At 44.7% G+C, this 24,281-nt stretch overlaps 1 protein-coding gene and 2 long non-coding RNA genes across 5 annotated transcripts; 1 reads left to right on the top strand and 2 right to left on the bottom strand.

Moving 5' to 3' along the window:
* Window positions 1-1,416: 1,416 nt before the first annotated feature.
* On the bottom strand, window positions 1,417-24,281 carry CRY2 (cryptochrome circadian regulator 2). Of its 3 annotated transcripts, none has more exons than XM_068193528.1 (12): window positions 24,053-24,281; window positions 21,118-21,226; window positions 17,455-17,597; window positions 10,352-10,536; window positions 8,963-9,051; window positions 7,770-7,910; window positions 6,963-7,274; window positions 5,742-5,893; window positions 5,412-5,614; window positions 4,851-4,940; window positions 4,212-4,353; window positions 1,417-3,720 (listed from the first exon to the last, which is right to left on the bottom strand). In XM_068193528.1, the coding sequence occupies exons 1-11, from the start codon at window positions 24,247-24,249 to the stop codon at window positions 4,214-4,216; spliced, it is 1,761 nt and encodes a 586-aa protein (XP_068049629.1). In that variant the 5' UTR covers window positions 24,250-24,281; the 3' UTR covers window positions 1,417-3,720; window positions 4,212-4,213. The 3 variants fall into 3 exon arrangements, with proteins under 3 accessions (XP_068049629.1, XP_068049627.1, XP_068049628.1); XM_068193526.1 differs by having other exon boundaries at window positions 4,212-4,350; XM_068193527.1 differs by lacking the exons at window positions 17,455-17,597; window positions 21,118-21,226; window positions 24,053-24,281 and adding an exon at window positions 11,122-11,350.
* On the top strand, window positions 11,577-13,020 carry LOC137475820 (uncharacterized). The gene is made up of 2 exons (XR_011000086.1): window positions 11,577-12,046; window positions 12,080-13,020. It is a non-coding gene; the product is annotated as an uncharacterized lncRNA (long non-coding RNA).
* Window positions 16,326-17,446, bottom strand: LOC137475823 (uncharacterized). Its single transcript, XR_011000090.1, has 2 exons — window positions 17,041-17,446; window positions 16,326-16,430 (listed from the first exon to the last, which is right to left on the bottom strand). It is a non-coding gene; the product is annotated as an uncharacterized lncRNA (long non-coding RNA).

Below are 24,281 nucleotides of genomic sequence, written 5' to 3'. Positions count from 1 at the left end.
GCACAGAGGAGGAGCCTCAAACCCAATCTCTTCTGCTTCAATTTACATTATTCCACTCGGGCTAGAAAAAGCTGGACTGGGTTTACTGTCATTCTCGCTTGTCATCTTCTAAGGGACACGCTGCTGTTTTCAAAAGGTTTTTGTCATGTGTGAGACACCCCAAGCACTGAAGTTTTATTTTTTCAAGACCAGAAGGTCCTTGCCAGAAACAAGAGAACAATTCAGCAATACCATGAGCTGAGGCACTTCTGTCCCAGATAAGCCCCACTGCTGAACCTTGACAAGGAACTGCATGGCTACATGCACTTCCTAAATCTTGCTGGTTATTAAGAAAAGTAATGTACCTCATGAAACTCTGCTAAGATAGAGGTTCCAGTAAGTGGGTCTACACAGAAGCACCAAGGAGGATGGCAGGATGCACAAGAACTTGACTCTGTGTCCTTGCTAGTTATTAGATTGCCAAGTCTAGTTATTTAATACAAGTTCATTACTTAGCTTGGAAGTAATTAACCAAGGGTCCATCACTGACAGGAGACCCAAGCTGAACAAATGTTCACAGCTCTGTAGGACTTCTCTGCTCCAGTATCCACGCTCAGTTGAAAGGAGCCTTCACACCACCCTGGGGAGCATTCCAAAGCCACTGCTCTCAGAGCATCAAAAGGCACCTGCTCCCCCTGCCCAAGCAAAGAGCTCACACTATGCCCATGTTGGGGGTGCCTATGTCAGGTCAGGCATTGCCAGCTTGTCCTGAGACACAGAAAACAGGAAACAGAAACCCCCAAACTGGTGTCCATTTAATGCTACTTTCTTTACAACGGCCTCCAGCGGTCCTCTGCTGCTTCTGAAACAAAGATGGTGTATTTACTAATGGTTACTGATGGCGTTTTCTTTCCCCACAAACTGGCCAAATCTTTTTGAACTCAAACTGTCAGCACCCACAACTGAGGAAGAACTTGTCACAAAGCTAAGCAAGGCGTGGACTTGTTCAATCTGCCATCTTGTACTTTAACCAAGCATGCCCATTCTAAGTATCAATGAAAACAATGAACAGTCATTCCCTACTTGTCACACAGTTTTACCCACCTTTATTATTTCAGTTGGGAAAAGATGCCAGAGGGGATGAATCCCAGCCTACTTACAAGGTTTCTTGAAAGAAGCTTTTCCCTTATCTTTCTTTGACTGGCCAGATGCGTGTGTCATTCCCAGTGCCACTACCTGAGCTGCAGCTCTTCCAAATACTACCATCCATATCCCAGGTACTGACAGAAATCTTGCAAATGTGATCTCCTTTGCCTCCACAAAGCCTTCTAGATCACTGAGGAGATGTGGCCTCCCCTCCCTTTGACTCTTTACCCCCACAGATCCAGCCCCAAAAATTCCATTTACCAAGTGAAATAATTTGGATGACAGCAAAAAGAGGGTTAAAGATATTTATAAAAAGTTTTATTTACAGACCATTGCCTAAGCATGAAACTCTCCAAATGACAGAAGTCACAATTTCTGTAACCTATGTGTACAAAGTGCACATCTTTCCCCTTTCTTCTCTCTGCAGCAGAAGATGGGAGTAGGGGAGTATCTCTTTTTCTTTATACCTTTCTACCCCCAAGACAATGGGAGTAACAGCTGGGTCAGACTGAAGGGGATAAGACCTGTTGATAACTGGGTTATCCACCAGGCAGACTACAAATAGTAGTTTAGAAGAAAGTAAGGTTAAGAAAAGTGACTCTTTGTTTACTTGTTCAGTCTGCCCAGTGGATTCTCTGCGGAAAAAGAACGTAAGATCAAAGCCCCAGGGAATGGGAAGGAAAGGTTATTCAGCTATTCATTAAATTTATTCACAGACTCAATTCAACCACTTCAGGTTTCTCAGGTATATTTGACTCAGTTTCTATTCGCAACCCTGTTGCTCTGGGTTCAAACACAGGCTCCAAAACTGAATCTGATTATCCCAGTGGGAGACAACTCCTGTACTCCCCAAGCAGTTAGTTGCATAAGCTCACATACAGCCCCACACTATCTGTGTCAGGCAGGGATGAAAGGTTTTGGACAGCAAATGAAAACAGTGCCAACAGCAGCCCATTGCAAGAGATGAGCTACTCAACCTGATTCCTCTTGGAAACAGCCTCAAGAGAGAATCTCCTGCAGTACCACGCTCCCTTGCACTCTCTGGTGGCAGGCAGAGGCGCTCTGCCAGCACTGTGCTGACCTGACAAGTAACAGGACCCCGCAAGGAGTGTATGGTTAAGAGCCAGGAAAGCTACACAATCATCTCGCTAGGCTACAAAGCACCAGCGTGAATGCAAGTGGCAAGGAGGAGCAGTGGCAGGTACAGGAGTTTACTGTGTGGAAATTCAACACACAGATGCCAATACAGAAAAGAGCGAACAGAAAGGACACTGGACTCTGAACTCGAGGAAGACTCATTTCAAGGAGCTGATGTGTAATACATCCTCTATCAGTATGAGGCACTGCACAGGCTACACACCAGACACCGGCTCCATTTGAGAGCTCTCATTCAGGGAAGGAAATGCTGTAGAGTGCTGGGCCTAGGTGTAGCTTCCTTATTACTTGGATCACATCTTTTCTGAGATACTGCTTTGCTCATATCAAGGCATGATCTTATTCTCTGAAGAATTCCTCCTCCTCAGAGTGACAGTATCAACTAGGTTGAAAAAGACCATTGAGATCATTGAGTCCAACCTATATGACCTAACATCAATATGTCAACTAGACCATGGCATTAAGTGCCACATCCAGTCTTTTCTTAAACACCTCTGGGATGGTGACTCCACCACCTCCCTGGGGAGCATGTTCCAATGCCCAACCATTCTTTCTGTGAAGAATTTTTTCTTAATGTTCAGCCTTAACTTCCCCCAGTGCAGCTTAAGACTGTGTCTTCCTGTCCTGTCACTGGTTGCCTGGGAGAAGAGACCAACCCCCACTTCACCACAACCTCCTTCCAGGGAGTTGTACAGAGTTCCTCTTCCCCAGATGTCAAACAGCTCTGAAGCCACACATTCCAGGTAATAGCACTATGACTCACCTTGCAGTCGCAAGGTTCTTTTGCGGGGAAAGTTTTAAGTACCTTTCAAGTGTATCTGCTCTTGTGCTACAGTTGGCTTTCATTTTGTTTCCACCTCACATAAGCATTACCTTGATTTACCCAAAACATTTCCTTCCTCCTCAGCCTAGCCTCAAGAAAGAAATACTGAGTTTTCCCTGTTCTCTTGTGGGATGGGTACTCTATTTTTGACATTGTAGCAGCTTCCTTCTTATATCCTACTATAATTTGAATTAATCAGCATACATCACGACCAAGTACTATTGCTGAGAAAGGATGCTCGCTATTTCTGAGAAGTGCAGATGCCGATTCCTACATCAATGCATCAACTCATGTGCACTGAGCCATTGTTAGAAAAGAAAGATACGCCTGGGAGTGAGCAAGCTGACAGAGTGTTCTTGCCCTCTTTAATGTGGGCAGATTTTGGGCATGGCTGAGAAGAGATGTATTTGGCTCTCTGGAGACCAGAAAGCCAAATATTCCCAAGCACAAGTAATGCAGTGCCCTTCTGTGGCAGCCATTGAAATTACACAGTTATGTGAGACCCTGGATTTTCTGTTGCAGATCCCAAGTTCCGGTCCCTCTGTGACAGCAGTTCCTACTCTTCTGGTCACCTCTTCAGCACTCTCTCTCTTCACTTGCAAGGTGCTTGTCGCTGGCTGTAGGAGAAAGTAAAAGAGAGAATTTGGCCTTGACCTCCCTTGTCATTCTGAAAAGTTGGCAGAACATGTGACCAGCTCCTTGGCTCCTGGGATATGGAGCATTGCAGGCAGATGACTGGACCTGCTTGCTCTCCTGGTCTAGCCCATGCCCTCACCAGATGGGAAAACCTGGCTGTGAGCCCACTATCTGGAAGGAGAAGCAGCCTCTCAAGAGCAAATGCACCAACAACTGTGCTCCATGACAGCTCCAGCAGCAGGACACCGCTCTCCACTGGACAACAGAGCTTAACAGCGTGTTACACAAAATCCAAACAACCAGCAGGCAGACCACTGCCATATTTCTGGGCTGTGGAATTACGCTTAGAAGCCTTACATGTCCCTCCACAAAGAAGTGCATTTTGTTCATTAAAATGGTGGAAGTAAAGATTGAGCCTTGTTAGCTTCCAGAACCAGGTAGTTTAAGCCAGATCACACTAGGAAGTACTCACAATCACAAACTCTTTCCAGAGACCTCTGAAGTGGGGAGACCTGTCACTTTGGCTCGTTTGTACAGTTCTTCAGGGCATGGCTCTTCTGCTCCCTCATGTTTGCGTTTTGGAGAAGCCTGGTCTGCTTGAGACAGCCTCACTGCTGTAGAAGGAAAAAGAGTCACTGCAATGGTTCTCCTGTGTTTAGATGGCCTCACAAAGTACACCCAGGCCTAACCTGCCACAGAGCTGGGAAAAAGAAGACTGCACAAGCACAGAGGCATTTGCTCACAGCCTCTCTGAAAACTTACCAAAAACTCTTTGTTAAAAGCAGAATTAAGTCACCCGAACAAACACAAAAGTGTCCTCCTTTGACACAGGACAGTTTAATTATACCTGATTAACCCTACAGCGATCTACATTTCTCCTTTAAGTGGCTGCATATGATCCCATACAGGCAATAAAAGATTCATATTAATGAACTCTTATTCTTCAGCTATTTTAGACATGAAGGCTCACTGGGGACTTCTGAAGAAGGTGTAAAGGAATGTGAATGTTTTCCTAGCTACACAGCCTCTTCTTGTTAGAAAAGGATTCTCTCCTGCCTATAACCTTTAATGTGACATGAAAATCAAAAGCACACAAATAGATCTAACTCACCTGTACTGGTGCTGCAGCCCTGCCCTGAAGCCGAGTCTGTGACCGGGCCACTGAGATCTTCCACACAAGAAGGGACGGACGCCAGTAAACCTACAGAACAGCAAGAGGATCTTAGTTAAGAAACAAAACACACCTGGGCTAGGAGAAGCTTTTCACAGAAATATCTCAGTGATCACCAACCAGCTCATGCATATCCCAAAGCAGGAAGAGTTCAGAGCTGCACTGACCCAGTGATGACTACAGACACACACTGTGATCCAGCTGTGCATTTATTTAGAATACACTGCTAAGGTTTTCTTAAAAAGTGAAGAATGGACCACTGGTGGTATATAGATGATGCCACATTATCAGTAGCTCTCAGACCTAAACACTCCACTCTTAACTGTCTGAGAACATAATGGAGCTCTCCCTGGAAACCAATTGAGCAGATTTGGCAGGCACTGCTTCCTCTTGCAAGGACAGGCCAGAGAGACAAGTAATACATATTTTAAATCATGGCCTTTCCTCCCAGCATTTTATCTCCTAATAAAGACACAAACTTTTGCAATTGCTGGTACTTACAGAGGCCCCTATAGCGTGACAGCTGCTGGTAGATCTGCTTCATGCGCTCGATGTTCAGTCGGCTGGTCTCTGCGTGGTTCACCATGGGTTTGGGGTAGTCCACCCCAATGATGCACTTGGCTGCCTTCTGCACAGACTCTGGGGCATTCCATGGTTCGTAGATATATCGTGAAGGGAAACCCTTTAGTTTGGGCAGATACCTCCTGCAACACAAGTAAAAAGCAGCATAACACACACAATGGACACAAAGTGCTATGCACCTGTGAGCCACTGATTAACTTCAGCTTACAGATGCAGAAACAAAGATCAGCTCCAGTTAACATCACTTACTTCACATAGTCACCACTGGGGTCTGTGCGACGTCCGAAGCCCACAGGACAGTAACAGTGGAAGAACTGTTGGAAGAACGCGCTGCATGAGAGCCACATCCAGCTGCCCGCATTCACGCTGAAATCTGCATCCAGCAACAGTTCATCAAACACCTGCAGCAATTGGAGGAAAAGGCACTGAGACCTTCCCTGGGGAGGACTTTGTGGCAGTAGGACCCAAGATACTATTTCAAATGGCAGGCACTGGGCTATGAGAACAGAGCAGTAGCACAGAACTGATCTGCTGGCTGAAGTCAGTTGGCTGGTCAATGCATCTCACTTCCTGACACTTTCACTTAGAGAGGCATGGTCGGCTCACACTGATAAAGTGCTGGCTTATCTCTCATGCAGATACAGACTAAATCCCTACCTAGTGTTGCAGCAAGCTTTGGGTATTGATCCTAGCCTGGCAGGCATAACGAGTGTAAAGCACCAGCCATGGGAAGGAGAGGATGCTGCACACAAAAACGTGCACGAAAGCAAGAAGAAAACCCATCTGAAGGTCACAGAGCACACTACCACTGAGAGGCAGAAAGGTTTCAGCAGTAACTCACTCACATCCATGCACAGATGCTGCACTTTAGGCAGCACTTTGAATTATGCTCTTTGTCAGCTTTGTGACTAGATGCCCTGCCTTCACTTTATGTGTAGGGCAAGTATGTACACTGGGTAGGTTCAAGCTGTCTGTCCTTTCAGATGGCCCAAGAGGAGGGTCTTTTACCTCTTTCCTTGAGAGACTCTAGACTCAGATTTCACAGTCATGGAGCGCTCCCTGACCGCCACGGTGATGGATTTTATAATGAGGAAAAAGGTCAGGTTAAGAAGTAACATTAAACTTGCAAAGAAAACAGATGGACTGAATTTTTACAACTGCCCACCCCCCAAAAAAAAACCTAAAAAGGGTCCCGAAACCCTAGTCTGTATTTACCAGTGGGTCCCAGACACTTTTAGTTATGTAGTTATGGTCACTTGAGGCTTGTGACACAGTCAGAGCCTTGAGGTAGAAGGCAGAAAGAAGTCAGGCTGTTGGCTGGCCAAGAGCCTGCTAGCAAATCCTCTCTTCCATGCACCTTTTACACATTAAGCAAAAGCCATACCTGTGTGCCCATCCTTGCAGCAAGTGCCAGAGAGACTATGTTTTCCTTATGGCCTCCTGCAAATATCTGAAAATGCCAGGACTCACCCTGACTCCTGACTCCCAACTGATCCAGAGGTCACCCCTGGTCAGGAAGCAGGCCACCGCGTGTCTGGCCAGATGGTGGATCCACCCTTCTTGTCTCAGTTGGGTCATGATTGCATCAATCCAAGGGAAGCCTGTCTTGCCCTCTGCCCACTTTGCCAAGGCTTCAGGGTTCCTGTCCCAGGGGATTTGTATGCAGATGGGATTCCCCTCCATGCGATCAAACTTTGGGTTGTTGGTGGCTGCTGTGTAGAAGAACTCCCGCCACAGAAGCTGTCCGTACAGAGAGAGGGGGGGTGTGCTGTTCCGCTTCACCTGTGGAGAGGGGACACAAGTGTTCACAAGCACAGAAGGACTGGCTTCATGAAGCTGAGCTGTGAGGCACCCAAGCACTTACACACATTTCCCAAGTCAGCTACTGACCACTGCCATAAAGGAGCTCAACGCTGGAGCTCACCCCTTATCAGAAAGCCCAGATGGTAAAGTCAGAGCACTGACAGAGGTCACTCTGTACAATGACAAGTGACTGGAATGATGTAAAACTAACTATAAATGGCTCTACATGGCTCAGAACACAGAAGTCCAAACTGAAGAACAAGGTACCACCAGATTCAAGGCCTGCCTGAGTACATACAGAATTACTTTCTTACCCAAAAGCCTCCTCTTTATTAGCAATGAGCTCAGCCCAACAGTTAAACACTAGGGAGGCAACTTATCTTTTGCACCAATTGTGGCACACTGTCTGGCAACCAGCATCATGCTATATATGATCAAACCCCACCTGCCCTCCAGGTGAATGTTTTGTCTTACCTTCTTATACAGCTCCCAGAGACGATAGTAAAACAAGCGGCAGGACAAGCAGCCAAAACGCAGGTAGGGACTGAGTCCTGTAGGGCTGGCCAGCAATGAATTGGCATTCATCCTTGGTCTTTCGTAATTTGCAACCCATGCCTAGACAGATTCAGGAGAAATGAGCCAAAACCCCCTTGTATTTGTGGGACACTGCTAAAGGCAAACCTTTGTGCAGGTGGTGAGGCCACTCACATCTGACAGCACAGTCTCTTCTATTAACTTCCAACCACTGCCAGCAGAGATGTCCAGTAGGCAATCCCAGCCCCATGCCCCATTCAAGAAATGCAAAACCTTTGCTCCAGGATTTAAGCCAGTCAGTTATTTTGCCCAAGAGGATTAATATGCTTTGCATACAGGAGCTAACAACCTGGAGGGTTCCAAGGGATACAAGCTAACACAACTGTTTTTGTCCAGGTATGTCTATCTCATTTCACACACTGAACAAGTAAACTGGGGAAATTCAGACCCTTTTGTGGAGCATTATGTTGATAATTTATTCCCTCTTCAGCACAAGTATTTATGCTTTGATTTCCACAACTGACATCAAGCCACACAGCTTGATGGATTAAAGAAGTACAAAATGGTTAAAACTGATTCATGCTTTGGCAGCTGGGTCACTTTGAAATTGTTTGCCTTGTGCACAATAATCAAGAACACCAGCCCCATTGAAAAAAAAAATCTGAATATTTCAACAAGGGGCTCAAGGAATGCCAGCCAGTGAGACACTCTATTAAGAAGCTGATGGACAAGGGGAAGGCATTCTTTTATTTGCACTAATACCTAAGGTAAAGATAAAAAGAGATGGTGTGCAGTGTGCAGCAGGGACTGAATAACTTAACAGAAGAATTTCCAAGTTTGCATTCCTCTAAAGGAAACTGAGAAGTAGAAATAAGGAAAAGAGTCCAATGTGCTTCAAAGAGCAGCATAAATAACATACTGCTCTAAATTTTTGGACCTGAGGAAGCCCATGAGCTCCCTGCTCTACACAAATCCTAAGATCACAGGAGTACACCAACAATAGTATACACTCCTTTCCAAAGGTGAATGCTATGACCACTGCTAGGAAGAGCAGGGAATAGGGTAATAGGCAACACTACATTTTTCATTTGGAGGCACAGTTTGTAGGAAATGCCACTTAAATATGGGGTTACCTTTCTTTCCAAGTGTTTATCCAGCCGTGCCAAAGCTTCTGTCTCCCCTCCCTGCCAAACTGCAGGGGCAAGACCATCTGTAGGAAAGCCTGAGAGAAAGAACTTTATAAGATTTGAAGCTATGCCTAGACAAAGGGCATAGATACAGGATTATGCACTAACAACAACAAGACAGTACATACTACAGCTGCCTAACGTAGCTTACTTGCTGCTCTAATCCTTGTACAGCAGGCAAATCACGTAGGATATAGGGAGAGCCTACTCATGACACTGACTTCAAGGGCCTCTCCCTGCAATGCTACAGGCAGCCTTACGGTGACTTTCCCCATTGCTCACAGCCAGCATTCTCTCTGGTGTGTCAGCACTACCCACAGGGCTCTGCTCCAAAGGCCAGAGCAGCTGGCAATGAAACATCTGCTTCAGAGCTCTGCCTTACAAAACACCTTGCCATCGACATCAGCAGCTCACTAGATAGCCCAGCTACTCCTGGTGTGGCTCCTATTCTGCTGAGGCTGGTGATGGGGAAGGCACTGGATTAGTGCAAAAGAACCACTGCAAATGGGGAAGCAATAATGCAGTCTCCCTGCAGTGCTCTGGGCAGACAGAGGAGCCTCCCCTGGCAGCAAGCAGAGCAATGTAAGGATACAGGTAATCTCACATTTGGCCAGATAATAAAGAAAGTAGATCCATGCAGGACTGCAGCCCTTAGGATACTCCTGTTGTGAAGCCTCATGCTTTTACAAGACTGCTGAAACTGTGCCTTAAGGTATCAGGAGATACTTCCTATAAAGCTGGTATGGAGCCTCCAGTCACAGACACAGACAATACTCTGATTAGCCCTTTCTTCCCTTGCATTTAGAGTCACTTCCCTGATGTAGGTCTTGCATTCCTCATGCCTCAGCTATTCATTCTCCTTCTTTAAGTCTTACAGGACTGTAAGGCACAGCAGGATGAGTGAAAGAATTTTTTGTAATATCTTTTGTCTTGCTAAGTTCCCAAATCGGTGCCACTTGGCAATGATGGAATTATCTAAACCTGGTACACAGTTAGTTTACCTCTTCAGATCTGTTACACAACATGCCTGAGACTGCAGTAGGAGGAAAGCAGCTGGTGAGGACATGAGATCCTAGTCCAGAGGTTACATGCTCAGTATAGCAGAGAACACAATGACAGATGCAGAGCACTTCAGAGCAGTGCTAAAGGGGATGCTGGGCATCAACAGCAGTGCAAGTGTGTTATCACAAGGTCTGGCACTTGCTGAAAAAATTAGACTGTGCTATGGCTAGAGGCAGCCCACGTCAGGTGAGAACACGTGCCAGCCATGAGAAACAGTTCCACTAGATCCTGTTTCAGCTGGTAGTAGTCCTTGCCTTCACACTTGACACATACCCAGCTCTTCCAGGGATGGGACCCCATAGACATCGTCATGGTTTTCCTGGATGTCCACTTTACATGTTTCCATCTGCTGACTTATTACAGTGCTCACTGGCTTCTTTGGGAGCTCCATACGGCTAATGATGGCCTGGAAGCGCTTGTAGGTGAGGGGTGGCTTGTGGCCATTCAGCTCAATTATTCTGGGGATAAAATAAACAAGGTGAAACAACACAGCCTCACTACCACAGACGACACAAGGAAATGACATCCAAACTGAACCCTGCTATCTCTGTTCAGAATAGCCTTTCACTCTGGATACAGAAATCCTTATAGACCTACATTTCACTTGATGCATCCCTCAAAGGGATATTAAAATCAACCAAACAAAATTCTAAAATACATCAGAAGACAAAACATCATATACTTCCTCATCTCCTTAGGGAAAAAAAAAACCCTCAAAACGGCTCCAGCTGAATCAAGCTGAGCATCTCTCTTCTGAAGCTCATCAGACCCCTGTATGAAATATGATTACTGCCTTTCTGTCTCCCCAAGGTGGCAAATCCTAGACCTGCATCTGGTTCCCCTGACATCTTGTGATATCCTAATCTGATTGACTGTACTTCCTTCTTGTCTGACACAGAAGACTCAGCCTGTTAGTGACCCCTCCTCCACCTATCTTGGATGAGACAAATCCCAGTTTGCATCATTCCTCTCTCCCTGTGATTAGAGAGATCACTATCTTCCATGCCATAAGGTCACGAGCAGCCCTGTCTCATGGTATTGACCTGTGTCAGATCACACTGTGAAAAAGACAGTCAAGGTTCCCCATTCCTCTACTTCACCAAGCATCCACAGCCTGCTGGGGCCAGGCAGTCTTGTTTTTCCTGTGACAGAGAGCTTTGAGAAGCCCCCATGCCAAGGTAAACTTCTCCAGGCTGAAAGATGTAATTTTTAACCCCTCTCCTGTAGGAGTGGAAGGAGTTAACAACGAAGCCGACAGCACAGGGATCGCCAGCATTACATAAAGCGGAGACGGGCAACCCCACAGCTCACACAGGAGCTGCGGCACAGCAACCTTCCCCACCCATTACAATCAACAGCTTATGCAAGGGGCCGGTCTTAAAGCCCAGTGTTCCGGCGGGCGCCATGTGCCGCCCCTTCCCCCGGGGCCGCACGTGTGGCGGGGCGGAGCGACACGCCGGCGCCGGGCGCTGCCGCACGTGTGCTCCGCGGTGACCCCGCTTCCCCGCCGCACCGGCCCCAAGCCCTCCCACGCACCCCGGCCGAGCGAAGCGGAGCCTTCCCTACGGGCAGCACGGTGAACAGATTGAAAACGAAGACTCCTGCAGTTTCCTCCCGGTTTTCTGCTTTTAAGTTGTAAACACTGGGAGATAAAGACATCAACGAACAGGGCAAGGAGGGAGGGAAGGCCATCGGGATGTGCACAGACTGCAAAGTACTGTACATTTTTAGTACCAGGCTAAAACAGACATGGCCACGATGTGGGCACAGCACTCTGACATAGACATAGCCACAGAGACACATATATTTGTATTTGCCTTACAGCCAACACGTTCTGTCCTGCATCAGCACACCTGAGCACATCTCTGCTTTCCTGCACGCACTTTTTTGCTATCTGTCTCCATGTTCCACCCCAGAGATGGAAAGAAATGACAGAACTCATGAATACTACTCACCACACTCTTCTCTGTGGCGGCTTTGGGAGTCCCTAAACAAGACCAGCCAAAGATCCTCAGAAAATCAGTGTTTCCTTTGGATGAGAAGTGAGGCATTTCCAGCTACAGCACTCTAGAGAGGCTCACTTGTTTCCATAGAAATTCAGAGCTTGGAAGAGAAAATGTGACAAAGCTGCACCGTGTTTGCCCTGAGGTGCTTGTGATGGAGGCAGGGAAGCTACTTCTTCCACACTGCCTCTTTTTTCAGTCCTGCTAAAGCTGCCGTTGAGTCTAAGATCCACACCATTGTACAAGATCCACAGCTAAAACTTCTGTGGACAGCTAGCTACATGGAGCAAATCACTGTGACTAGCAGATGGATGCTAGTGTCTGTACTTGAAATCCTCAAGGATGTGAATATGAGTGAATTTACCTAGTACCGCTCCTGAATTCCTAAAGAGTTATTGGATCTGGGACACAAATATTTTAAGATAGGACTAGGACAAGTTGCACATTTCACAGCACCTGACACTGGCATTAAGCACTAAATCTGGACCTTTCACAATACTGCCAGGAAAAGAAGTATTGAATATTGGACATTGCACAATATGGGATATTACACTACACTTACTGGGTATTGTAGTACTGTTCAGCCTTCTGTACAAAAAACTGTACAGGAAGCTCCCCAAGCAGGAGTCCTTTCCTTCCTCATACTGACCTTCTAATCCAGGCCATACACTTTCACAAGACTTTCAATGACAAAAAAGGGAGGCCCCTCCCCAGGATTTAATACCCCCACTTACCCATCTCCCCCAGCCCAATTTGCCATATGCAGCAGTTGTTCTGGTTTTCTTGAAGTGGAACAGAGAATCACTGTATTCATTGTACAGAACCTAACCTTAGTGAGCACACCCAAAACTGGCTGTGCTACCAAACTAGCAATATGCTGCCCAGCACTATCTGACAGTAGTACCTTGATGCCAGAAGTTATGAAGGTCTATTTGACCACCAGTCACATTTCACCTCAGGAAAGTAGGCAACTCAAACCTGACCAAACAATTCCAGCACTGCTATGATTATAAGGTATCCTACAATCAGTCACCTGTGACAGCAGAGTGTCTGCAGACTCAAACTCACGCCCTCACAGGTGTCAGCTTCTGAATCATCTCCACAGCAGTGCCCCTGCAGGATGGCTAATGGGCTCAGGAAAGCTGCTGGCCTCAAACACCTGACACCTCAGCTCGCTTGCAAATTACAAGTCTGGGTTCTAGCAAGGGACTAAATGTGCTCCCCTGCTTCCTTGCGGGAGAAAGAGCTGGCTGCCAGCACTCCGCACGTAGGCTGCCCAGAGCACCCAGCACCAATTCACGCGGACTGTTTTGTTAGCCTTGCCAGCTTATGCAATTGCTCTGATCCAAATCCCCGCTCCAGAGAGCTCATGGAGGCCTCTGTCTACATAGAACAAAGGGCATTTCTACAGATTCAGAGAGGAGATGGAGAGATAACCAACTGATCTGTCCATCCAACAGATGCTGAACAAAGAACAAGCAATTCACCTTCCCCAGAAACACATACTGAGAAGATGAGAGATGAAGTGACTTGATGACAGGCTGGGTATCGGCAGTAGGGGAAAACACCTGACACCGGAGCACCATGCAAGACAGGAGAGGATAACAAGATGTGGCAGGCAGAAGCTTGAGTAAACCTTCTTAGAAATAACCCACCTTTTTGGCATAGTGTACTGAACTGCAGAAGCACCAAGGCATACATGCTTCCCCATGCTTGGTTCCTTTAAGTTAGTACGTGCTCCTATGACAACATATTCTACTGTCATTTCAGCCTTAGGCTAGAGTATTTGAGGAAAAGGTGATTCTGATGCAGGCTACAAACACACAAGATCAGAGTGTTCTTTTCCGACCTAAACCACTCCCACTGAACAACCCAGCCTGCCTGGGATTACAGAACCCACAGTGCTAACCATAAGTAAACATGTTACAAAGAATTTAGATCCTAAGGAGGAGAAAACAGGCAGATCCAGGGAAGAAACAAAACAACCTGTCATCTGGAAGTTTTCAGACAGAATAACTGTCAAGTAAAGGCTTATGAGCAGGCTAAGCTGATACCCAAGAGATTATCTTTTCTGTGTGACTTCTACAATCTGAACATTGCTTATCTTGATTGGGAATTCCCAGATTTTCTTAAGAGTATTTACCAGCACTGATGTTCATTTTCTCCACCCCTCTCCTTGTTTTGGGGAAGAGGAGGTGAAAGATGCTCTGTTAATCACACAGCTATGGGGGCAGTGCCAACAAGGGGCACATTGTAATCTTCCTACTGGGCAAAACCGGTCAAATTCACAAGTTAACTGAACAGGCTCTTGGCAAATGTTTAAAAGAAGCTGGTGATGGTGGTACCAGGAATACACTGCAGGAGACAAGAGAAGTGCTGGATTCATTTATGTATGAGTGAAAGATTAGTCTAAATTGTTTGAAACCAGACTGACAATCTTGTCAGAAACATGATTAAAGAAAGATGAGAAGTAGGATGCCACCACCAGGTATTATTACCACCTGCTAAGTATGCAGGAAAAGCATTAGTGTGAGTGAGGGACAACACATATCAAGAGTTCCAGGAGAACTGGAACTGAGTTCCAGTCTGAGAGTTCCAGGAGAAATACAGTATCAAAAACTTATTACCACCTGCTGAGAAATCTCAGAGATGCCAAGAACCAAGAAATGTCAGACTAACTGGAGACTTCAAGTACATCCGCACAGACTGGGTATTTATCACACCCCATCACCTGCCAAAACCCAGTTTTCTAGTTGCCATAAATGACTGCTCCATGAAACAAGAAATCAAGAATTCACAAGAAGTGTTAATTCATGATTTAGTCTTAGACAATGCTAAGGTATAGCTGAAAATGTTAGTTATCACTTCCCTGCTCTGTGATTTCATCATGCACCAATTTAGCACCCTTCCAGGAGCAACAATATCATACAGATGTGAAAAACTATTTCAGAAAAATCACAAGAGTCAAAACAATTAAAGAATAGCATCAGCTAAGACAACAGAGGCAGAATCCTCTGGAAAAATTAAGACAAAGACAGAAACGCACCAAATTTTGGTAGGTTACATTTAAAACTACAGCCTTCTTGCATCTCCTAATCAAAATGAAAGTTTGAGAAACCTTCTAAAAAAGTGTAAGTAATAAAAAAAAAAACAACCAAAATCATCCCGTTTACAGACACTCCGAGATATTTATAGGCCCAAGAGGTGATCAACTTATTAAAGAAAGGAGACTAAGAGCACAAGAAAATCCCAGCATATATTTTTGCAGGTGTATTCACTATGGAGGTATCTAGGGAGATTATGACTTGGTTTTTTAAAAAAAAATGTTATCAGATGCTGTGACAGATTGGGAGACCAGGAAAAAGTGCCACAAAACAATGCTATGCTTGAAAAGCTTGCCAGGGCCACCAAATATTCACCCAGAAATTGTAAAGGACGTCATGAAATACACAAGCTAATAGCTGCTTGCTGCATGTAATATAAAACTATCCACATATTATGGGGGAAAAAAGAAAGTAAATACCACTTCAGATTTTAAAAGCATTTCAGGGGCATCAGTGGGACAAAATGAATAGACTGATATGAACATTAGGCAGATGGGTAGAAAACACTAATGGAAACAGTGAATGCATGGATATATGCAATATGTTGGAGGGCTAATTTGGCCTTGGTAAAAGGAAGTTGTGCCTGAAAATCTATTAGAGACATTTGAGCCTGGGGCAAGGGAGATTTATTTGATATATCCTATGTGAATTTTGAGAAGCCATCTGACTAGATCCCTCACTGAAAAAAATTAAAGAAACCACAATAATTTGCAGTAAAGGGAAAGGTCAATGCAGACAGAAAATTCATTGATTTACAGAATTAGAGAAGGAATCTATTTTTCCAAGAGGAAGAGAAATCCTATACAGAGCTGAGCTACAGCTTTTGCTGCTCAATATTTTTTACAAAATATCTGGGAAGGGACAAAAAAGAGCATGATGATAAAGTTTACTGACGCAATAAGCTATCTGGGGTAGCTGAAGATAAAAGGCAACTTAAAAATTTCCCTATATACCACATAACTAGCTGCCAAAAATATCAGATGAAATTGCAGTGTTGGTCATGTTGTTTCTCCATATGCAATCTTAAACTTATTTATACAGTAGCAGCCTCTCAAATAGCTATGACCATTCTGGAAGGAAGCCCTGAGACATCAGTTTAATGTTTAGCATAACTCAGAAAAAACAGAAATAATGTTACTGTTAGGAAAAGACAGGACACATTATAGCACTCTAAAAATCCATGTTGCTTCTACATTTCGCACACTCATTGTCATTTTCACCACTGCTCTCCACCTCTAGAAGTAACTGGGAGTATAAAAAAAGGTAATAAAACAAGAGATTTAGAATAGATTCCACCTGAAACTCTCCACTTTGCAAAAGACATAAGTGACATGAAGAAGAATGTGATGGCCATTGACATTGGAGGGGTGAGGATGTAATAAACAAAGGTAATAAACATGGTCTTCTAATGCAGAATTAGAAAGCAGCACCTGCTCATGAGACAGGTTCAAGAATCCTCCTCGCTCCAGAGACAAGCATTTCCAGACATGTGCTAAATGCAAAGCTCCCTCCCATAGGAAATTACGGATGTTAAAGATTTATAGGAGAAAATCCACATTCAGCATTACTGGCACATTACTCACATCAGAAAGAAAAGGGGAAAAAAAGGGGAAAAGAAAAAAAAAGCAAGCAACCTGTAAGAATAGTACTAAAACACTATACTGACTTTAAAGTCAAGCATACCTTAGAGTCTTAGCTGAAAGACTGTCACCATCATTTAAAATCACATGTATATAGAGGGATTATACATGTAAGTAAATATATAAAACTCAACATCAAAACAACAAGCACAGCAAACACTCAACAAAGACAAAGCATTCAGGTTTTAGAGAAAGGAAAGTTTGTTCCAATCTACCTTGTTTTAGTTCTTCCAGCTGTCCTGACACATCCATCAGTTAAAAGCCCTGCTTTCATAACCTGTTTGAGACAACAGCTCAACTACCTTTATTACAATGGAACAAAAATAAAAAAAAAAAAAGCAGACCATACATTGAGGACATGTTCAAGGAGAGCAATCAATAGGACACAGCTGAGCAAATTAAATTACACTCAAGTACAGAGTTTAATAAGCTTGAGGCAACACCTTTCTGTACATTCACGTCACTGTCAGCACTTTGACGTGTTCTAATCAAAAGTGGAGTGTGCCAAGTAATCCCTAAAGGCTCGCTCAGGATGACAGTGATCAGTGCAATGGAAGAGACTGAAGTCTTTGCAGACACAACAATCCCAGCCTAGCCCTGACAGCACCTCTGCCCTTTCTCTCCCCTACCTGTCCAGGTCATAGAGGGTGTGGGAGTTCTCTATCACCACCTCCACACCAGCCTCCTTGGCCAGTTTGACAATAGCTGCATCCCTCTCCTTTCCAAACGGTTCCGAGTCATATTCAAAGGTGAGACGAGTGACTCCCCATTCCTGCAAGAAAAAAGAGTACACCCAGCTGTCAAATAGAAGACTATTTCTAACCAGCACAATTACAAATGAAGATTTCAGAATTCCTGAGCAGTTTAAAGTTCTGGAAGCTTTGAGAGTGTTCCTGTGAGGAACAGCAATCTGAATTTGAAACAACTAAAGAAGCAACAATTTTATCAGCTCTAGCAAACAGCAGATCTGCTATGCAAATTTGTAGATGTCAGGTTTAAAACACATCAGAGGAGGTTCAGTTCTTGTCTATTGCTGTTCTTAGATTTCAGCTCAGTTCCTGAGCCTATCAATAACACGTTTTGTTGCACATGCTGTCCTGAGGTAACCTTACCATTCTTTTCCAGCATTTGCAGAAAAAGCATTTCAGAAAACTCTTTCAACAGAAGTTCTGCTCAACCCCTCGTGTTTTTATGTGGCAACATTAAGTAAAACCAATACAGTCTAAATTTCTCCTGGTATCTCTTTAAAGACATCACACAATAGGAAAACAATGTCCATCCCAAACAGAAAGAAACAGGAAATTGCAGGACATACGACAGCAACTGAGTGAACCTTTCTGGTGTGCACAGCAGAGCGTGATACTACAATTCAGATTTAAAGCCCTGCCTTTTTGGAGTTATTTTAGAATTGTAGAATTATAGAATGGCTGGAGCTGGAAGGAACCTTAAAGATCACTTAGTTCCAACCCCCTAGTCAAGCCATGCACTTATTCTCATCTTCATACCTTCATACCTTTAATAGATCCCTCACAAATTACATGGCCTACATGGCTACATCGGTCTTATGAAAGAGACCAGACTCTTCCAGGCTTTTCTAGAGCACAGATTGTTCTCAAAGTCTATGGCCTAGTTTTCCTCAGAAAATGATTCCTATGAGAAGAGGTTTAATGGTTTCCACAGTGACTCTCCCAAGACATCCATCAAGCAGAGCAGCAGCCCACAGATTTGTTTAGCAAACACAACCAGAAATCTACAGACATTTAAAAAACACCTTCGCACAACTAAGAACCATATTCTCCAAGTCAGACAGTCTAAATCACCCCTGTGTATACAGAAGACTTTTCTACCTGCAAAACAGAAGCAAAGCACAAAGAACAAATGTGGTTAGTTCCCTGAAGACCATTAAAAATAATGCCAAAGATGGGGAAGGGGATTTTGAAGCAGAAAACTACTGTACAATCCACCTACGTGTATAAACTTGCAGACTCAGCCCTAAACTTAATTTTAGGAAGGACAGAGTTATGTACCAATGAATGTACATCTTAAAGAGATCTTCCACCCATTTTTTAAAGTAAGAACATGACAGTATCCATAACTCAGAGCAGGTGTCAGACAGACATCCAGGCCCTGCCCTGCTCCTATTTAACAGCTTCATTTTAAATTTTTCTTTCTTCTATAAGAAAGCCAGGAGCAACTGGAAGTCTTGGAGAAGATGGATTTGGTCTCAAAGGAATACACATTACTACCTTGAAAGAATGGAATGGAATAAAAAACCATTAGGCTTACAGGGATTTTAGGTAAGCAGCCAACACTTTAAATTCAGGTATTTCCTACAGTTTTGAGAAGGCCACTGCTCTATGTGATGCAGTAGTACACAGAAAGCAGAGCACAACCAACCAGAAAATCTGTTACCTGTACGACAGTAAATTGCTACAGATATACAAAAGAAAAGTCATGACTGATGGCGTGCCTCTTAGTATCTAACCTACAGCAAAGAAAAACTGTAGGGGAAAAAGCACCAAAAGGATTGTGACAACACTTCAGTGAACAAACAATGCAGTTTTATAGAAGAGGTAAAACTACAGATGTTTATTCAGAAGAAGTGAGACAAAAATTTTCTGCAAAGGTTAACACACTGCTAACAAGTACACTTGTCATGGTACCCATGCACAGCAGTGCCTTTGCAGTGACTGTTAATGACAACATAGCTCAGCTACTGGCAGAGAGAGCAGAAATTACATTAGGCCTAAGTATTGCAGTAGTAAATGTGACATAACTCTCCTCTTCAAAAAATTTGACAGCAAGGTACAAGCTGCTGCTAATTCTGTGTTCAGTGCAGCAGCTCTGGAGAGGCCTCAATCCCTACCAAAGCCATACATTTACCATGTAATAGCATCAACTTCCCTCTACTTTTTTCAGCTCTGTTACAGCACATCTGAGATATTTATCAGCTCACCCGCCCAGACAAAACAGACTGTAGCAAAAAGCAGTTCTGGCTGATTACACAATCAATCTCCCCAAACTTCAGACTCTGCCAACTAGTTTTTGTCCTTTAACCAAATGAGCATTTTTCTCTGATAAAGTTTTAATTATCCTGTGAATACTGAAGAGGGCATGAACTACTATTAGCTGGAACTTACTTGCAGATCAAAAGATCAAAATAATCCAGACTCTGTAAAGGCTAAAAGCAGCACATAGTTTGTGTCATGTGTTAAGATGCAAAAGTCAAAATAAGTATCAGTGCCCCTTCTCATCTGCACAGTCCAGTTCCTCCCCAGTACTAACTGCCCTCCTCCAGAAAATACACATCAGAACCATTTACAGAAGGAGGGTACACATTCAAGTTCACCTCTCCTTCTCTGGCAGCTGGTCTACTGTAGGATTTGGGGGACACTAGTTCTGTCAACCATATGTAAGGCACAGCCCACATGACACCCCCAACTCATATGACTATTAAGAGCCACTTTTTTTTCATTTAATTTTGTAACACTATCAAATACATTGTCAAAAATCTTCAAAGACATTGGAAAATCTTAGAGCAGGATGGAGAAGAATGACACTGCATGAGAAGCCCTGATATTCAAGGAGATGCTCTTGTTAGCCCTGACATCTGCAGCACTGACATACCACTTTGGAAATGTACCCCACTAATCCATTTTTGATCACCAAGGTAAATGCATATTCCACATCCTAAACAGTACATCAGCAAGGAAGCTTGCACCCAAGCTATATCCTGCTGCTGAGAGGACTAAACTGCAGTCTTGAACAGAAAAAGAAAATGAAGGTCAGCTAACATAAAAGCTCCTGAATTTTGAAATTTTAACACAAAACCCCACTTGCAATTCACATACAGATCAGTGTACTTTCTTCTGTTGTCTGTAAAGGTCTATGGACACAGCAACCTTCCGAAAATAAGCAAATAGCCACTCGGGAAGAAATTCTCAACAAAGAAGGGTCTGTGTATCCCAGTACAGCCCTGTGAGAGGTGACTTAGAGGAACAAAGTTCAAGACCACCATCCAAAAAGAGAAGCTTGAGCACCCTGATAGCAGGTAACACCCTACAACTACATTTCTTTACAAGTCTGACTTCAGGTGCAGATCTGGCTCCCAAGGTGGTCCTTATAGATAGTAGTTAGTCAGCTGTAGTTAAGGAGGAAAGTTTGTTATAGTGAAGAACTAGTTATAGTTAAAGAGATGCCGAGGGAATCACCAATCATTAGGGAGTGAAAGCAAGTTTAGCACCAGGTCACCAAATTTTCTTCATTATGCTCCAAAAATTTTTTTCTCTTACTTTAAAGAGTCTTGGGAAGACATCTGTTGGCTGCCCTCGCACGACAAACAAGCGAGAGTTCAGTTTCCTTAAACTGTTGTCCAGATCTTCCAGGGACTGGAGAAGAAATCTGCAGAGAAGGAACAACAGCAGTCAGTGTCAGTCAGATGGGATACAGCTAAAAGGCAAATGAGAATTTGCATGGAACTCCAGCAAACCTGTATCACCAAATGAAACTGGAAGTTTGGACAAGAACCAGAAAACAAGAATTCATATTTATCTCTGGTCTAACAACTTTTATGAGATTGCAGCACCAGACAGCTTCCATTCACTCATATGCAACTTGTGCTTGTCCAGATCCAAGAGGCTTCCAGGATGTTCTTCTTACTGCAACCTACTTCCCATGTTCTCCCTCAGATGTGGGAGAACACCCTTGTCAATTCTTCTCTCCATATTACATGGAGAAAACATAAACTATGTAATTCCCTACTGTAAATTTTTTCACAGGTTTTGGGGCAAAAAGGGATTTTGCATGTGAAGCAGAAAAATTTTGATGCATTACTCCAAGGAAAGCAATGAAATACCGCAAGAACTGTGCAGGTTTTACAGTTCTAGCTATAAATACACCATGTCACAGCAGAGAAATGTACTCTCCTAGCTCATCAGTAGTACAAGACTGAGCACCAAGATCTCCTGAGGCAAAAATCATCTGTACACTGAATAATTGCAAAGAGAACTGCAATTCACCTTGCACCATGAAGGCACAGAGATGAGATCACACCAAGACATTCACCTATTGCCTCTCACCCCAAAACTCTAAAAAGCCACGTAAGTGCTTTCTGCATTTAATGGTATGTCTGACTAATCCCCCACTAAGCGTTAAAACACCAAATGTATATTATTTGCTTTCCCAGTCACACATCACCCCATCTACATAGTAACTTCACTTTGTTTTATTTAACTCTGCAAAAGACACCAGCTCTAAAACGTCAGTGTCCCCTCAGCACCTGGCACTGCTGGCAAACACACAACCTTTTGTAAGTGAGCCTGCCAACCCTTACCTTCCCCTCCATCCTCCATGCCCACTCTGCAGTGTGATCTGCCAGATCACACTGCCTCAGCTCCTTAAAGACCACCCACAGCTAAGGAAAGCCAAGCTACTGCAACTGCACTGCAAAGTGGCAACTTCTCTCTCCTCAGCTGCACCGCCCATACAGTGAACTGCGAGCTTCCAGCTAGAACAAGCTCGCTCTGCACTTCTGGAGGGAGAAAAAGGTGCAGGGTTCAAAGAAAGAAGGGCACTCTTATCACAAGGGAGAACACCCAGAACCAGGTCCAGGTAACCTAAACAAACCACTCCCTGAGCCCCAGCCCACTTTCCATTTATTAAGTACAAGCATTAACTACCCGAGGTGTTCTAAAAATTTTAACAAGCATTAGTCCTAAATGGCTCCCACATGCTGTGCAGCTAAATAACAAGAGATGTTCAACATGATACATTTATGAGAACTAGGTAAAACATAAGCATTTGCCTTTGATGAACAACAGAACTCTGAATACAAATATTTGGATTTAAAAAATTAGCAAAACAAAACCAAGGCTCACAATGGGAATGAATGGAACTTTGGCCAACGTAAGTAACTTGCTAATATGTTTTTTGCCCAGCAGCCAGTAGTGCTCATTTCTGACATCTGCAGTAGTTCCACACCTCCAAGAAAACATTATTTTTAAAAACTTTGTTTGCTCATATATTCTAGGACTACAACATAAAGAGGACTCCTAACTGTTTCCCTCCCTTCGCAATGTTGGTGGAAACAAACAAGGATTAAACAGATCAGGAGTTAATCTGTTGTGGCACCACTCTGGTTCTTCCGAATGAGGACAGTCACCAACAACAGCAGCACGTGAAAGGCATTTCTGTCTGCTGCTGCCTGCAGAAAGGCTGGTCGATGGAAAGATCAATTTGGATTCCTATAACAGAATTCACAATTTTCTGCACTTTGAATGGCTACACTGAGGTAACTCCTGCACATTTACATTTTTTAAGCCATCCTCTGCTGTGGGATTCTAGAAACAAATAGATATGACCCATATAATCCCATTCCTTGAAGTGAAGCCAAGGTGCACAGCAGAAGAAATCAATTACAACTACAGTTACCCTAGTGCACAGCCACGTGACAGTTCCAAGAGCTCTCAAAGCATCTCTACCCAGGTGGTTGTGTCTGTCGACTTCCTCTGAGGAGGTAGTGGGAGATCTGCTTCACTTGTATGCAGGGGAGTCTTACCCGGGAGAATCCCTATCTGGATTGGGCTTCCAAATGTTTAGGCTGATGAGACCTGGCACAACAGCATTATGTAATGTTGGCTACAGGTACGTGAGGTCTTGATCTTTGCACAGACATGACTCATGCTATACATTTTTCCATTTGCAGAGATGAGGAAAAGCCCGTTCAGCTTCATCTCTAGTTTCTTAGCAGCAGCCGATGTGTATTTCCCTAAAGAATCTGAGCGATGGGAGGAACGGAGCTGCGTGCGCAAATGCCTAGGCGCGCCCGGCAGCCCAAGGGCAGAGGGGGGGCGTGGTGCAGCCACGAAGCTGAGGATTCTTTGCCCTCATCTCTAAATTCAGGGAAAAGGGTTTCCCAAAGCTAAGTATCCATCGGTCGCAGCTCTCATACACTCGCCCCACTGTAAAGTCTAATGACATTACATAAAGTTGAAGGCATCCTCCCACACAGTCAGGCAGCACCGCTGAGAAAACCGCGGCGAGGCCAAGCGGACAAGGCACAGCCGCTCTCCTGCTGGAGGGCCGGGGGGAGCAGTAAGTGCGCCCGACACGGAAGCGTGTGCGGCCCGGCCGACACGGCCCAAACCGCGCCCAGAGCGCTCCGGTGCCGCGGGAGCCTCCTCGCCCCGCATGGTCCCACCCGCGGCCCGCGGGCCCGGTGCCACTCACCGCCAGCGGTTGATGCCCACGGCGGAGGAGGCGGCGAACCAGGGGTCCAGGATATAGATGCAGCGGAGGGACGTGGCGTCCCGCAGCGCTTCCTGCAGCGCCGGGTTGTCGTGGAGCCGCAGCCCGCGGCGGAACCAGTGCACGGAGCGGCACAGGGCCGGCGCCGGGCCCAGCGCGGCCGCCGCCGCCGCCGCCATCGCCGCCGCCCGAGCCGCGGTGCCCGCCCCGC

This window comes from Anomalospiza imberbis, chromosome 6, assembly GCF_031753505.1.
Source record: "Anomalospiza imberbis isolate Cuckoo-Finch-1a 21T00152 chromosome 6, ASM3175350v1, whole genome shotgun sequence".
NCBI lineage: Eukaryota > Metazoa > Chordata > Aves > Passeriformes > Viduidae > Anomalospiza > Anomalospiza imberbis.
Note: the sequence above shows the minus strand (reverse complement) of the source record. Positions and strands in the feature narration are given on the sequence as shown.